The sequence below is a fragment of the Nannospalax galili genome, unplaced genomic scaffold, assembly GCF_000622305.1.
Source record: "Nannospalax galili isolate Female #2095 unplaced genomic scaffold, S.galili_v1.0 scaffold290, whole genome shotgun sequence".
In the NCBI taxonomy this organism is placed as follows: domain Eukaryota; kingdom Metazoa; phylum Chordata; class Mammalia; order Rodentia; family Spalacidae; genus Nannospalax; species Nannospalax galili.
Window position 1 is genome coordinate 2,140,625 of NW_008331486.1, and position 17,139 is coordinate 2,157,763.

At 52.8% G+C, this 17,139-nt stretch overlaps 1 protein-coding gene across 1 annotated transcript in view; it reads left to right on the forward strand.

The window, feature by feature from the left end:
* Nek6 (NIMA related kinase 6) overlaps nucleotides 1-17,139 on the forward strand; it is a 55,471-nt gene that overhangs the window by 20,004 nt on the left and 18,328 nt on the right. The window contains exons 3-7 of the mRNA XM_008824563.3: nucleotides 4,204-4,344; nucleotides 5,412-5,474; nucleotides 10,133-10,243; nucleotides 13,971-14,079; nucleotides 15,025-15,132. Coding sequence (XP_008822785.2) covers nucleotides 4,204-4,344; nucleotides 5,412-5,474; nucleotides 10,133-10,243; nucleotides 13,971-14,079; nucleotides 15,025-15,132 — 532 coding nt within the window. The remainder of the gene's footprint in view (nucleotides 1-4,203; nucleotides 4,345-5,411; nucleotides 5,475-10,132; nucleotides 10,244-13,970; nucleotides 14,080-15,024; nucleotides 15,133-17,139) is intronic.

Below are 17,139 nucleotides of genomic sequence, written 5' to 3' on the forward strand. Positions count from 1 at the left end.
AAAAAGACTCTCACCCAAAAATAGAGACGACAGATTGTAGAAGACACTGGACATCAACTTCTGGCCTCCAAGTTCACATACACACGTGTACACATACACACATACAGCACAAACACACACAAACTCAAGAGTGCCAGCTACTGATTACAAATTTAGGAGGTGATGATTTCCTTTTGTGGGCCTTTCCCTGGGTACCTGCCCTTGGGACTCATAGCCTACTGGGGAGATAAACAGATGAAGAGTAGGGCACTGGACAGCTTAGGGGAGACCAGAGGCTGGGGTGACTGGTTCTACTCAGTGGATGACCAGGAGTCAGGAATAGGACAGAGAGGAGAATATTCCAGTAAGAGCAGAGAGTGCATCACAGACCTGCAGGTAGGCCAGGCAAGTTAAGAACCAGCCAGTGCTCAAACCCCGTGTTTAGGAATGGGCCCAGATTAGTGCTCTGTCATAGCGAAGGGGAGGCCCACTGTGGGTTTGAAGTTGACAAGGGGGTTTTAGAAAGATCCCTGGGGGCTGAGGCCTCAGGCTCAAGTAGGGTAAAAATGGGGCACAGCAGCATCCACAAGGATGTGCCAAGCACACTGAGAAGGGGAAGGGCCAGTCTCTGCTACTAGACTCCTGTTTCTGTCTTTTCCTCCCAGCCTTTCTTTGCCTGGCAGTGCTCTCAGCAGGCTCTGATTCTCTGATCTGCGTGTTCGAGCTCAGCTCTCGTCCGGCTAGGATGAAAAGGATCATCCTGTCGGGGGCAGCACTGTATTTTGGGTGATTTGGTGTCTCTTATTGCATCTATGCACAATGGGCAATTGTTCAGCTCTGTGAGCTGAGCACCCACGGAGCCTGAGGTTGACTTCCAAGCTAGGACAGTGCCAATGACGGATCATGCTAACAGTGTGATCATTGAGTCCTTCCGCTGCACAGGAAGACCTATCCAGTGTTCCATTGTGCAAGGAAGGGACTGCTGTCTTGCTCCTGGAGGGCAGAGGCAGGATTTGACTCAGGTCTCCATCTTTATATCTTTAAGAACGAAGATTGGCTTTTGGTTTGAGAATAGCCACAGTGAGCCAGGTTGGCCTCACAAGGCGTCTGACAATGTGGACTCTTTGTAAATTGTGCCCTTTTGTGTGACGCAAAGTTAAAACACATCACTTTGTCCATGGATACCAAATCCACTGAAGCTCCCTATATACAAGGTGTCAGATGTCTTTAAAGGTGAAATTCATTTACAGGAAATGTCATGCTGATGAAGTGTGCTTTTTAAAATAGTAGAAACAGTTGCCTTAAAATTAATGATGCATTGCAACTATCAGGGAGAAGAGGCCCATCCAGTGTAAAGATGATTAAAATTCAGGTCAGAAGTCTGACTTAGTCAGGCTAAATTTTTTAATGAGATTTCAGAAAATTAATTGGGCGAATGCATTTTTCTCCTAACATGAAATTTTATGCTCTTGTTTAGGGAGCAAAGGAGAGAAAAGGGTTTGTCGATGGCTAAGGCATATTGTGGTTCAACATTTTACACTCAAATTAGTGAAGGGTGTGGGGGTGTTATTTGTGGCCTAATTTGATCTGATCTGACTTGGAGAAGACAGCTTGGTTTTCTCAGGGCTTTCTGGGATGGAATAAGGGTCCTGGGGGACTGCAGATCCTAGTCTAAACCCATTGCCCCCCATATGCCCTGCCTAGGCCTGAGAAAGCTGGTGACATTTCTAGGGAGGATGCACTTGGGGACAGTTGCCAGGGACCTCAGCCGTCCCCTTGACTCCCATCCACCAGGCCCTTCCTGCTGTCTACAACCATTGCTCACAGAGGCTGCTCCATCTTCCTCCATAGATGAGGGTACCAAGACCCACAGCATGGGAGTGGCCAGGTCAAGATTTGAACCCACAATGCAGGCCCAGTGCTCAGTTCTCATCTGTCAGGGCCCCAGGGGAAGCTGCTCCTCTGCCAGCCTGGGTCCAGGTCCAGGAGGAGTGTTCTCCCTGGGAGCCAGCACAGGGTGTCAGAGCAGAGGATGGTAAGAAGTAAGTGACCACTGGAAAGGCCCTCAGGCAGCCTCTATCAGTTCTTATCTTGTGGTCACTTTGCATAAAAGTGTTCTGGGCCCCAGCCCTATTTGCAGGGCAGTTAGAGCCCTATGGACTCTCGTCACTCTGTGCCACTTCCTGGGATTCCCAGACATCTGGGCCCTTTGTCCCTGTCTCTGTGAATGAATGAATGACCCAAGGTCATTCTGGGGTGACCTGGGATGGGAAGCAGGCCTCAGAAAGGGAGACAGAGAGGCTTGGCCTCGAGGGTGAGAAGACCCTTCACCCTCCCTCTCTCTTTGGCGTTCAGTTAGGGTTAGGACTCTGTTTTTTGGATCCCTATGTCCTGAGGTACCCCACACCCAAGCAGAGTTCCTCCAGGGACAAGATTCAGCCCAGCCCACTGTGGGCAGTGGAGAATGAACTGGACATGCCCCCAGTGCATAGCACTGCCCAGGCCACACCACAGGAGCACATGCCTCTAATTAGGGTGAATGGTTGTGACAGGAAATGCAAATCTGGGTCATCCATATGCAGATGTGCATCTGGCATCTCAGCCTCAGCCTGGATATTACCCATTTACCCCACATCTACCACCCCACATCCACTGGAGATTTGGGACAACTGAGGATTGGACAGTATGGCCTCCCAGGCTGACCACGGTGTCACTGGGGACATCAGCCAACCATTCACCCATCCCAGTGAGAAGAAACCCAGTGTTCTCAGAGCAAAGACCCCTGGAGATCATCCCCTCCACATCCTTCACCAAACCAGGGGAATGCTGAGGTCCAGGGGAGGAAGACCCCCACCCCAGGACCACATCAGACAGCTGGCCCCAGATCAGATGAGACATTTCAGTTCCTCTCCATTAGCTAGGCCTGGGTCTCGGATGACGAGCCCTTGCTTCTGTCTTGTGGCTGTCAGGAAGGGCTGGGCTCAAAGCAGCTGGCAACTAGCACATAGTAGGTACCCAACACACAGCAGCCTGTTGTTGCTTCCGCCAGTCCATGTCTATCTGAAGGCTCAGGAGCCACCTTGGCTCTTTCTAAGGGTGATTTCAGCTGTGTTCCTGAGCACCAGGCCGTTTGGAGCACAATCTACTGTGCTGTACAGTAAATATACCCAGGACACTTAATGTTAATTCATGGGGCATAGAGGGACCCCATCCTGGAAGAGCCTGGGAGAGTACTGGGAGAGGTGTGGGTGGTGGAAAGAAGGACGCTTGAGCAGGAAGAGGCAACCCTGGCTCCTCGTAGAATCTTGGAGGAGAAGCAGGGAGTAGGAACCGGAACTGCTGTACCCACCAGCCCTCACTTGCCTGCAGTGGGGCCTACTCAGAGATGGCTCTGAGGGCTCAACAAGGTGGCATGGGTGATAGCCATACCGTGCTGGGCATGCATAGCACTCAGTGAAGCTTGTCTTCTAAGAGGGCACTTGGTGGACGGTAGGGTGCTTGTCGTTCCTAGAGTTTGCCCAAAAGACATCTTACCCCTGCCCAGGTCTCCAGGCAGGGATCTTTCCAAACCATCCTCAGTGGGCAATAACTATCCCTCTTTTCTATCATGGCTTATGATGCTGGCTCTGCGGCATCACCGTGAAGTCTGATTTCTTCGTGTCACCATGAAGAAGGCTGATCTTCCAAAGAAGGAGCTCAGACTGTAAGCTGTACATCTTAAGCTTGGTATCCCCTCTCTACTGGGGAATGGCTGTCCCAGGAAGGGACCCACCATTGCTAATGATGACTTACAGTGTCAGGCCATGACCTGTGGGAAGGGCTGATGAGCCTGGAGTGAGACTGAAGCGATGTCACATGCAGCTTGTTCTGACATTTGTCACACAATCTACTTGCCAGGTCTGGACCTGGGCGGTGTGGATTTGGGAATGAACAGGGTGGCCCCCCAGAGCTAGCCTCTGATGGCATGAAGGGTCTGGAGGACAATGGGAGGGAAACAAGCCACTGGACTCCTCCCAGCGTGGTCACAGTGGGGAGCAGACAGGACCAGTGTGGAGAGCCCTCAGTGAACTGAGGGGAGGTTCTGGTATTGGGGTTGGTAAGTGAAGTCCCTTCTTCACCTTAGACAGTGCTGTTGGGGTATTTGGATCCCAGAAGCCTCAGCTGTCTAATCCCAGACCTCCTACTCCTGCTTGGCTGATCACCAGTGCCCTCTCTCTCCCACAGAGGCACCCCAACACCCTGTCTTTTCGCTGTTCACTGGCGGACTTCCAGATTGAGAAGAAGATTGGCCGAGGGCAGTTCAGTGAGGTATACAAGGCCACCTGCCTGCTGGACAGGAAGACGGTGGCTCTGAAAAAAGTACAGGTGAGCTCAGAGCTGAGCCCGAGCTGCTTTGCAGGACCCACTGCAGCCCCTGAACACTGTGGCCTTGGCCACAACCTCTTTCCCTTTCTCTGTGACTCCATTCCCAGGCTCCAGAGAGGAACAGGAGGACTGGAGTTTACTTCACTGTAAACCATAAAGGAAAAGAAAAATGTGCATGCACTGAGCACTTGCTGTATACATGAATGTGCTTAGAGGGCATGGGACCTTGAGAGCGTCCCCTTTTTTCAGATGAGGAAAACAGTAGAGACTCATTAACTCTCCAGGGCAGAGGGGACTTAGGGGGAAAGCAAGAGCCACACCTGACCTGGCACCTACATTCATCCTCATCCCCACCCCCACCTATATAAGGCTCTGGCTCAGGTTTATCCTGCCCTCTCTGACCCTTCTAAATGGAGGGGAGGGCTGTAGCTGCAAGGTCAAGCTAGAAAGCATACAACATGAAACATGTGAAATCCTCCAGACTGCCCAAGCCCCTCAGTCTACTGGCTTATCTGCAGAGTGAAACATGCCATCTGGGCCCAGGAGTCCCTGGACAGAGAGGGTCGCTCAGTCAGGCATCTATGGGAGAGGATGGGAGGACACTGGCTGGGTGGCGTCAGTGCTGGCCATCACATGGCTCCATGACTCTGGGCTCCTGCAGCTAAGAAACTGCTCTGGCCTTCCCAGATAGCATTCCAGGCTGTCTTACTTTTCTCTTGCTGTGATGGTCACCTTTGATCTGCACCTATATACAAGTCCTACACTGCAGGTCCCCATTGAGGGAGCACTGGGGTGGTGAGGAATAAGAGTGTGACCTCAGTAAGCCTTGGAGGTTGTGGGCCTCCATCCCTGCTCTAGGGGTTGGGTACAATGACTCCTGCCAGATGGAAGGCATCACAGGACTAAGGTGAAGCCAGTCACACAGTGCCTGGCTCATGCTGGCATTCAGTAAGCGGGGATTCTGGCTCTTCTGGGGTCCTTGGCAAGGAGCGGGGTGAGCCAGGACTTGAATCCTGTCCATTGGCACTGGTTTTAACTGCTCTGTTTCTGGCTTTCTCTTGCCCTAGATCTTTGAGATGATGGATGCCAAGGCCAGGCAGGACTGTGTCAAGGAAATTGGCCTCCTAAAGGTGAGTGGGTGAGGCTAGGCCAGTCTTGATGGGGTCAGGCAGGTCTTGGCTGGGCCAGCTGGATCTTAGGTGGTCTTGGTGGGTCTTGGCAGGACCAGGCAGGTCTTGGCAGGGCCAGGTGGGTCTTGACTGGGCCAGGCAGGTCTTGGCTGGGTCAGTGGGTCTTGGTGGGGCCAGCTGGATCTTATGTGGTCTTGGTGGGTCTTGGCAGGACCAGGCAGGTCTTGGCAGGGCCAGGTGGGTCTTGACTGGGCCAGGAAGGTCTTGACTGGGCCAGGCAGTTCTTAGCTAGGTCAGCTGGGTCTTGGTGGGGCCAGCAGTGTTGGATTACTGCAAGTCAAATGCTGTGGGCCTAGGAGACTAGCATGACATAAGTGTCTGCTATTGTCCCCTCTTTCCTCCTCACAACCTCTGTGTTGGTTTCCCCTGAGCCAGTGATAGCAGAACTTTCTGGACTTGACTTAGGCCCTGGCTGGAGCTTCTATTTCCTGAAGATTTTTCTCCAACCCAGGTTTGAGATCTCAAAGACTCTTGAATTCCAGAGGTGGCAGGGGAGGCTAGGAAAGGAGCAAAGGCTCAGGGTTCAGAGGCAGGAAGTTAGGTTCCAATCCTCATGTCATCATTTCCAAGCTGTGTTGACATTTTACAGAGTGACAGCCTCCATGACCTTCTGTTCTCCTACTTGCTAAGTGGCAGGAGTGGCTACCCTATGGGACTGAGAGGAATGTGTAAATAAAGCTGGGGAGATGGCTCAGTTGGTAAAGTGCTCACCTTGTAAGTTTGAGGACCTGAGTTCAATCCCCAGAACCCATGTTAAAAAAATCCACGCATGTAATCCCATCACTGGGGAGGTACAGACAGGAGTATGCCTGGGGATTACTGGCCATCTAGCCTAGCCTATTTGGTGAGCTCCAGACCAAAGACCCAGTTTTCAAAAAACAAGATGGGGCCAACAAGATGGCTCAGCAAGAAAAGCATTTGTATACAAGCCTGACTACCTGAGCTCAGTCCCCCAAGGCCACATAAAATAGAAGAGAACCAATGTTACAAAGTTGTCCTCTGACTTCCACCCAGGCACTATGGCATGCACACACTCACACCTCATACATACACAGTAACAATGTACAATTTAAAAATAGCAAGGTAAGCCAGGCGTGGTGGCGTACGCCTTTAGTCCCAGCACTTGGGAGGCAGAGGCAGTGGAATGCCATGAGTTCAAGTCCAGCCTGGTCTACATAGTGAGTTCAGGTCAGCTGGGACTATAGGGAGACCCTGTCTCAAAAAAGACAAAAAACAAACAAACAAACAAAACACAAGGTAGATAGCTCCTGAGGAACAACACCTGACATTGTCCTAGGTTCCATGTGTAAATAGGCATGTGTGCATGCGCGTGTACACACACACACACACACACACTCACTCACACTACCAACAGCAACAGACTAAAATGTGGAGAGGGCCTGGGGACACAGGGTATGCAGGAGCTAGCCAGCCTCTTCCCTGCCCCATAAAGTAGTTTGCTCCACAGTTTCCAGCAGAGTGGGGCACTTGGTGGCAGTGACGCTAACTGAAGTCTGCAGAATCTCAGAGATGTGATGTTTCTGCCAGGCACAGCCCTGTGCTCTCAGGCCTAGGCCCTGCCAGTGGTATGCTCAGGTGGTGGGGGTGCAGGCAGATACCTGGTGGACCTTCAGGCCTTCTCACCAAAGAGCCCAAAGCCCAGGGAACCTGCTTCCTTTCGAGCAGGAGGCCAGGGCACTGTCTCAGAATCTGGTGTGCAGCGAATGACACAGGCTGGCGGTGTCAGCAGGGCCAGCCCCACATTCAGGGCAGAGTGCTTGAACGTGGGAACAGAAGGGAGCTGGATTCAATCCCAGTCCTCAAAACGGGAGGTAGGAAGGCAGCTGTGCCACTGGGAGCTGATGGGATTCAGCAAGGAAGCTCATCTGAAGAACTCTGGAATTGCTCAGCCAGCGCAGCCCTGTGAGCCATGTGGCCACCCAGCCCCTTTCCAGAGTACAATCCTGGGCTCCTCTAGGAAGTGAACTGGACATTCTAGGGCCACAAAATGCTTCCTACGCAACAAAGGGAAATGAGTCTCTCAGGAGCCCCGGTGACATGGTTTCTGTCACCCATGCTACCACCTCAAGTCTCAAATTCCAGTGTGTGAGATGGTATGGTGGGTGGCGGCCATATGTGGGACTAGTCTCCATTTTTGTGGTGATTGACTATCTCTGAGTGCCATATGCAGAGGACACAGCCCAGTGGGGAAGACAGGGGCCAGGCAGACTTACTCATGGAAGTTATGGAAGGTATAACATTGAGAAAGCAAAGGGGATATTCCAATCAATGGGCCCTTGACCCTCAGCCTGTCTTTCCTCCTCCCCTCTGACCTTCCATCCATTTTTCATCCAAGTCCAGACACAACCTTTGCATCTTTTCAGCACTTCCTGTGTCCCTCACCTGAGGAGCTTCCCCTTCTGGGCCCACTTCCTGGGCTGCAGATTAAAGTGGATCTTACATAGGCAAAGTCCTCGGCTCTGCTCCTGTCTGCTTGCTGTGCATCTGTGACCTCTCTGGGCTTCAAGGATTTGGCCCAGTTAACCTTGGATGGGGGAGGGAATGGCTTTTTATCTGAGCCTTTGTAGACCGATGGGGTATTTGTGGGAGCAGCCACACTGCCTGACCTCAGGCCTAGGCAGCACCTCTGTTCCAGAAGCTTTAATGACCAAATCCCCCTCTTGCTTTTTCCAAGTTGTTTGAGAAACTGCATGGATAGGTTTGGGGAAGCCTCCAGGAAGTCATGAGGCCATATTCAACAGGAGAGAAGGAGCTACTGATGCACTTTACAGATGTATAGACTTATATACTTTTTTTTTAGTCACGGTCTTGCTGTGAAGCCCAGGCTGGCCTTGAACTTGTGGCAGCCCTCCTGCCTCAGCCTCCTAAAGCTGGGAGTACAAGCATGTGCCCCCACACCCAGCTGCATGTTACAAATTTCAAAACAATGTTCCTCCAGCCACCAATTACTCTAATCCTCTTTCTCATCAATAAGATACACCATAGAACATGATGTGCCTTGTCAGCAGCTGACCACAGCTGCCACAGCCACCAGTGTCAGCTTCCGACGACCTCCTCAAACAGAACCACCAAAGCAATTCAGTGGATGAGGAGAGTTAGAACCCAGGATGTTGGGAAATTGGATCTGCTGATGGGAAAGATGGAGCTGAGACATAACAACCATGACATGGATTAGAAAGTTAAAGACTATAAATTTGGGGATCCTTTCTATAGTTTGTAAGCAAATATGAAAGCTAAAGCTAAACCCAGTGTGATATCATACACCTGTAATCCCAGCATGTATGAGGCCAAGGCTGGAAGATTACCATGAATTGAAGGCCAGCCTAGACTACATTGTGAATACCAGGCCAGTTTGTAGAAGAAAACTGTGGGGGCTTGTTATAGCTGGAGGGTAAGCAGAGGTGTCTCAGGACACAGAGAATATTACCCATAATAGGAAAAGGAATAGTTTATGTCTGTCCTAGCTATTAAACAAAATAAAAAGACAAGTCACAGATAGGAGAAAAGCACTACCTAGCAAAAGGTCTTCTGCATAGATGTTCTGACAAATCAGTAATGAAAAGGTCTGACTCCTTCAAGTTTTCAGAGCTTCTCGGTGCTCTATGGAAAGACCAGAGCATCCAGGGAACCTTGAGACTGTCCCTGCCCCACCTTGTTCTGTGCCCACTCCCCCCAGCTCTCAGCAGCCCCCTGCCTTGCTGTCAGTCCTCAGCTACCTCTAACCTAGCTTCAGTCCCTGGGAAATGCCAGGCCCCTTCTACCACAGGGCCTTTGTACAAGCCATCCCTTCATACCCCTGGCCTCAGTAATTTTCATTCATCCTGAGACCATAGCTCTCCCTGATGGCCCTGGCTGGGTGCTCCTTAGATGGCCTGGACTCAGAATTTTCTGGGGCTTTTAGGAATTGGGCTGGTCAGTCAGCCCCTAGCTGTCAGGTGATGGATGGACAGGACTGACCACTCTGTGGGAAGTGTTGGAGTTCCCTCAGCCTCCCCTAGACTCGGGAGGTGTATTTGTCCATGTAGGTGTGTCACCAGGTCCTTTCTGCTAGCTGGGGTGCACTGCCCTGAGGCTAGGTGCCCACACTAAATGAGTCAGTTGGTGACACTTAGGACAAGAATGCTCTTAGATTTACAAGAGATAGGTCAGAAGTTGAGAAAGAAAAAAGGAGTAGGAAGGAGTGTTGTGCATCCCTTAGGCTAAGCTTGGGCAGAGGCTGACCTGATGCTGCCCTGGAGGGGGATAGGGAGAGATCACTTCCAGAAGTATCCTCTGAGTTCTGTTTGGTCCTGGTCAACTGCTGTCACAGACTTCAAGGGTCTTAGTCCGTCTGACCTCACAGATCCTCTTTGGAATGTCATGCCTATCTTACAGGTGAGGCTCAGGGATGAAGAGTATCTTTGACAGTGTCACCCAGGCCACTCAACCCCAAGTGTGTAGCTTGCTCTTGCATCTCTAGCAGATGTGAGCTTCTCGGTGCCTTAGGAGGAGCCTCTCCTCTCTAAGCAGCTGGGTGGGCACGGGGGCCACGCCACTCATCACTGATGTGACACACCCCCCTTTCCCTTCTGGTACAGCAACTGAACCATCCGAACATCATCAAGTATTTGGACTCATTCATTGAGGACAACGAGCTGAACATTGTGCTGGAGCTGGCCGACGCGGGTGACCTGTCACAGATGATCAAGGTCAGCGCCTGCTGGGACAGTCTCCACTCAGCCTGCATGTGCTCCCCCATTTTGTGGCCTCAGCCCTGGCCTGGATCTACCCCTAGCACTTGTGTGTTGTCCCCTTGTCTTCCTGCCAGACTCAGGCAGGTGCACAAAGCTCAGCAAGACTAGACAGGATGGTGGCTGGGAAAGGACCACCATCATAGAAGAGACCCCAGCAGCCCCAGCCCACCCAGGGCACTTCTCCCTGCAGAAGAAACAGGGACAGATGGACAGTACCCCCAAAGGTCAGACCCCAAGCTCAGGGATTGGGGAACCGTGTCCTGTGGTTACACTCCCTCACTCTACAATAAGGGAAACTGGAGCCCAGACAGGTTATCTTACCTGAGAACACTCAGAACGTGGGACCATGCCTGTGGCCCAAGTCTCTGTCTTACCTGGGCTGAGACTGCTCAGAGGACATTGTCCCCAAGATGACCTCCCCAGCCCTAGGACAGGTGAAATCTTCATTTCTATGTAGTGAGGACTCCAGGCCTAGTCTGTGAGAGGATGAGCAACTGTGAGCCACATAGGCAAGCTCAGTGCCAGATCTGAACCCTGACCCCCTCCTCAAGCTACCTTGTCCCCCTCCCAAGGCCCAGAAGCCAGTCTACCATGGGTTAGGTGGCAGGAACATGGCAGCTCCATTGATAGAATGTTACCATCAGCCACTGCCATACTAAGCACACTTAAACAGCATCACTGAGCCCACACACTTCTCAGCAAAGCTCAGAGAGGTTTAGCACTGCCAAAGGCAGGATAGCCTATGAGTGGAAGAGCCTTATCCATAGCCTCTGATCCTTGCCCCTCCCTCAAGGCCCTCCTGTCCCTGCTGCTGTGAACCCCCATCTTCAGACCCCTAGATTGGATGAACTCCCATTACCTGCCTCTCCTGAACCCAGACTATCTGCCCTGAGCGAGGCCAGGCCACATTCAAGCCCCCAGCTCCCAACCATACATGGAAATGGGCTGACATAGATTCTGCCTTCCCAGCAGGCACCGGGGACTGAGCAATTGTTCGGCACTTGCTCTTCTGAAATTCGGCCCCTAGGAATATGGTGTCGCTGGGAAGCGCATTACTGAGCCGTTATCATCTGCTTTTATATTTCTGTTGACATATTAATGCATTTGCAGGGATGTTAATCTCCACTCAGATCCCTGGTGGGAACAGACGTGCTATATCATGTCTTGGGCCCCTTCACTAGTTTCTCCTTCACTTGTCATCTCCTCTCCCCCATACATACAGCTCTCTACCCTCCCACCACACGCCAGCCTTACCAAAACTGTGGGGTGCCACTGTTGCCAGCAATGCCCTTAGGAAAGTGAATTCTACCTGGAAGGCAGGCCCTAGAGCAATGTCAGACCTATGGAAATCGGGGGAGGCTTCCTGGAGGTGACCCCCGAGCTGTGACCTCAGAGCAGACAGGGAGTGTAGAGGTAAGAAGAGCTGGGCAAGCACCCAGGAGGGGTGAGCTACACTGTGGTCTAACAAGAACAGCAGGTGGAGTGGGGACCACAGGATCACACTGAGCCTCTCAATCCAGGCTCCTGATTCGGGGCTGTGCCCCAAGGTAACAGGAGCTTCCTAAGACTCCTAGAGGGAACAGATGCAGTGAGCCTTGGGTTTGGAAGACTGGGTGTCAAGCAGAGGGTCAGATGGAGACGGAGTAGCAGCAAGAGCTGGAGCCCCTCCCTACCCTCCACAGTCCTTGAGCCCACAAACCTCAGACCACATTGTGACCTCTCATCCTTGTGACCGCTCATCCTGGAGACAGTATGCTAGGTAGATGCTTCCCTCCCAGAGCTCCAGTGTCTACCCCTGGGTCAACTAGTTCAAGCTAGAAGAGGGTGGCCAGCACTCCTGACCCAGCAACTTCCCAGCCAGCCTTCCTACCCATGAGCCCTGGGTCAGGTTCAAGTGGATCAGGCTCCTGCCAGAACTGAGGCCAGGCAGTGTGGGCTGCAGTGTCTGCCCCAGCCCCAGCCTCCATCTCTCCTGGATGGTGCCTCTCTTTCCCTCCCTCCCTGCCTGCCCCTGTCCCTTCATCTGGCAGCTGACAGTACAGGGTTCCCCACAGGCAGGCCTGGGATAGTTGCAGCCCCGGCCAGCAGGGGACGCAGGGCAGTGCCTGGTTGGACACGGCTGGGATGGCTGTGGGCAGGTCCTTGTACCCAGTTTCAGTGCTTAGTGCCTGTTACTACACACTTTCTCACTCAGCCTCTCTAGGTTTCCAGAGAAACCCAACCTTTCCACCCCCAACTTGGGGCCACACCAACCACAGTGGTCCCCTGGCCTTGGGTCTCTGGTCCGCAGGGCCTGTGTCCTGAGGGTTTGCAGCCTCCGGGGCCAGGCAGCCACAGTGCTGATGTTATTTACAGGGCTGGTGAAGCCCAGAGCTACCACTGCCCACAACCCACCAGAGACTCTGGCGCCTTCCTACGAAATGTCAGCTGGCGCTTATAGAATGTGACATTTAGAAAATCACTGCTCTCGGCTGCACGCATCCCCATGTAAACACTGTAATGAGGACCAAATAACATTATGGCGTAAATAACAGCCCATCCAGCCCGCCACAGCGGGCCCCAGGGTGGCCCAGAGCAGGGGTCTTCTGGGAGCCCAGGACAGCTAGCCCACCAGCTCCTTCTAGAAGGGGCCTCAGGATAGCCTCAAGGGGCTTTACTTCCAGGCCAGCAGCTGCCAGCCATCACTGCCCTGCTTCTGGAAGTGCCCAGCTCTGGATCCCACCGGTTAGCCTTGAGTGTGTGTCTGAACCTCTCTGGGTACTGTCTCCATCACAGGTTCTGAGTGTTATTAGATGCAATAAAGAGCTCAGAAGGCTTCACCAACCCTCACTTTGTGGCCCTCAGTGTCTTCATTTTCCCTGACTTATGTGAACAACAGTGTGAGTACAGGCTGTCCTTCCCTGGTGGGGCAGGTACAGGTAGCTCCGGGCTTCCTGTACTAGAGCAGCTGCTTGACTACGGGCGACAGCGCCACCTCTGGCAGCTTTAGGGAAACACAGCTACTCTGCCAGGGAAGACCAGAAATACAGCCTGCTACCTGGGATGGCCAGCCATCACTCCACTCCACCATAGATTCTGCACCTAGGAGCTCCCCACAACATCACACGCTGCTATCTGAACTGTACCTCAGGATGTGTTCTTGCATGCTTCCTCCTGAACCTCCTGTCACCTTCAGTTCTCTCAGCAGCCTGGGGGTTTTGGTTTTTGCTCCTTTTTTTTTCCCTTTCTTTTTTCCTGGAGCATTGAATATGTGTTTCCAGGCAAGGAGGCAGATTAATGTCTGTTGAAACCAAGGGTCCATTTGAGAATGTTAAGCTCATCTCCTCGAGGTTCCCAGGTAGTCAGTAGTCACATGACATCAAGACTTGGCTGACTGAGGACACAGGGACAACCGTAGCTGTCAGGCATGGCTGTGGTGTTCTCCCACACCAGGCCAGGGTTGGGGCAGGAGTCTGAGCCCCCTCAGGCAGATCAGGTCCCCTTCCTAGGGGACCACTCTGGGCCAGGTGCCACCCTCACCACGCAGAGCTCATCTGGGGTCCAGAGTTCTCTTGGGCTGAAGTGAGGTGTGGCTACAGCATTCTGGCCTCGTGTCATTTGCTCAGCCTCTGCTGAGGCAAGGACCCTGTTACCCCTCCCAGAAGCCTGCTCACCCAGGCCTGTCTGTTTGTCACCCCCACAGTATTTTAAGAAGCAGAAGAGGCTCATTCCTGAGAGGACAGTGTGGAAGTACTTCGTGCAGCTTTGCAGCGCCGTGGAGCACATGCACTCCCGCCGCGTGATGCACCGAGGTGCGTGCCTTGTGGGCCCTGGGACCCCAGCACTGAGCTTCCCCAGGCTCCTCAGAAGCTGTCCTGTTAGCAAGTTAGGCCACTTGTGTTCCCCAAGCAGAAGGGTGTCCAACAGCTGCGCACACGCCTGATTCATGTCAGGAAACTCCCATGGAGGCAAGGGGACCACCTGATGCTAGATAGTTACAAAAGCTTCAGGGACTGGAAGCCACCTCAGCACTCTGTCTCTAGTCCCAGACACCAGCTGGAGCCAGCACAGGTAGCCCAGGTATAGCCAGTTCCAGTGCTCATGCCAGCTTTGCCCAGAGAAGGGGAATTTCCTGTGGGTTTTGACATCTTAGTAGGAGGTGGCTGAGCAATGCCCACAACATGAGGTAAAACACATGAATGAGTGTTTCTAGAGGTGTTTAAGCAGGAGCCTGTTGGAAGCTGGCTTCACTGATGTCTTTATTGATCCCCTCTGCCTGTTCTGTGGGCATCACCTGTATGCGAGGTACTGCCCTAGTTACTGGGATACAGCACAGCCTCGGCATTGTTACATGACTATCAGAGTGTCCACTGTGTGCTAGACAGTCTTCTTGGCACAGGGGAGGTGAGTGTATAAAAGTAAACAGTAGCACAGAAATCTCTGCCCACTCACAGCTGCCCTATGCAGTAAGGGAAGATGGACTCATGTTACAGGTGAGGAAAACAAGGCTTGGGGAGTGATGACAACTGTCCCAAGGTTCCACAGTGCTCGTAGGCCAAGCCAGGAAAGCATCCCCGAGGAGAAAACCATCCTGTGGGCTTTGATTTCTTAGAAGGAGTTGTCCTTCCCTGAGTGAAGAACTGCCCATCACCAAAAGGTCCTCCTTGGTCACTCCCAGGCCTCCTGCTTCCTCCTGTCCCCACCTGTCCCTCCTAAACCTGCTTTCCCCACACCAACCCTATGTCATCTTCCGGCAGACATCAAGCCCGCCAATGTGTTCATCACAGCCACAGGCATCGTGAAGCTTGGTGACCTTGGTTTGGGCCGTTTCTTCAGCTCGGAGACCACTGCTGCCCACTCACTAGGTAAGAGGACTGCGCCCTATGCAGCCCTGGCAGGCCCGTGTGACCTGTGTGGAGGGGCAGGCATTCTCCTGGGGATGTGTGTATAGTGCAGAGAAAATGCTTTTTTTTTTGTCTTTTTGAGACAGGGTCTCCCTATAGCCCCAGCTGTCCTGGAACTCACTATGTAGACCAGGCTGGCCTTGAACTCACAGAGACCCGCCTCCCTCTGCTGGGATTAAAGGTGTGCGCCACCACGCCCGGCGAGAAAATGCTTTTTTGAGCCTAAGAGTTCCCTTGTGCCTCAGTACAAACCCAGAGGAGAGGAAACAGACCAGGGAGAGCCACAGGAAGCCTTCCTGAGCCCTTCCTGGAAGGCTGATAGAACCTGCCATATAAAGACGGCTGTGTCTGCCTACTTTGTGGTCCTTTTTGCTGTGCCCTGTTTGACCTGTGGCCTATTGCCCAGGTAGACCTTTAAGCTGTCCTATTTGGAGTTGTGGAGAAACAGGTTTGGAGGTCTGGGTTGGGTGGCTGGATTGCGGACAGAGAAAAGGAGCAGGTAGTCAAGCCAAGAGTGAACGACGACTAATTGAGGGAACTGTAAGCTCAGTATGTGGCTAAGCAGTGGCTTAGTACAGGCCTTGATGCCATGGAGCGGGGTGCTTGGGGTGGAAGCTGGGGAATGGGGAGGGCTCCAGCCATCTTGGGATTGCAACTGCTGAGGGAAGAGAAAAGAGACACAGATAAACTTTGAGTCAGGTGGAGCTGTGCTAGCTTCAGAATCCGTGTGCTGATGTTTAGTAAGAGTGTGACCCTTGAGTGATGAAGATAGAGTCTATTCAGCCATTGGGACAAGGAGAAGGTGTTCTGTGCAGTTAGACCAGGCACAGCAGTGTTTTTCCAGGTAGCCATGGGGATAGGGGGTTACCTGCTTCTCCTCCAGCTAGTTCCCAGCATCCCCCATGCTGCCTAGACCTAGGGGAGGCAGGAGGGAGCTGGCCCAGCCTGCTATGGCTGCCTCCCAGAAAAAAAATGCTCTTGTCCCTTCATTCCCACCCCACTTGGTAGCTCCAGCCTGGCTATCTCCCACCCCTCCCACACCTGGGCACCTGCAGCCCGCTGTGTGCCAACAGCAGCTTCTGGTGGCGGCAGAGGTGCTTTCTAGAAGACACTTCCCTCTGAAAACTGCTGCTGTTCATCCAGGTCATGATGGCTCAGACTCAGCTAGAGGCATGCTCTTAGGAGAAATAAAGCAGTTGCTTCAAGGAGTGTGGGGACACCTGGCTTGGTTTCTCCCTTGGCTCCAGAGGAGAGGCTGTACAGGGACTTAAGGATGTTCTGTCACACCTCTACTACCCTTCAGGGTCCACGGGATCCTGGGATCTGAATCCAGGGAGTTTGAGTGATTTTGAGATCACATAGTGTCCCTCTAAGCCAAAGTTGCGGCGCTAAGACCCTCAGTCCTGGCCTGTCAGAGCCTAGGCATCGTCTAGAAGGCCAGAACTGAGGGTCTCCCTCTGGGATCCCCAAATGCTGACCCCATGACTAGAAGGAAGTCTTGGCTTTTCCAGCCCATTTGGGATGCTTTTTCTTTGCGGTGTGGGGTGGTGGAACCCAGGGCCTCCTGCATGTAGGCAAGTGCTACACCCCTGATCTGCACCCCAGCCCCTATTCAGCTTAAGAGTTTGCAAAAGGCTGGAACTCAGAGGACAACTGTCAGTAAAGAGCGAAGGCGCTGCCTCCTAAGCCTGTCAGTCAGGTCTGCGTCCCGCTCTGTCCTGCTATGGAAAAGATGGCCACAGTGCTCGTCAGAGCCGGTTAGGATCGCCTCATTAGGGACGACAGAGCCCCAGCTCCTCTGACAGTGTGATTTTATCCACTCGGACTGCTGCACTTATTATATTAGGAATGGGACTTGGAAGAGGCTACCCCCATGAGTCCAGTGCCTCCCAAGGCCTCTGAGCACAAAACATGCTACAACATGGGTGGAAGCTGCCTTGCCAGGCCATCCCTGCCCCAAGCCATGTG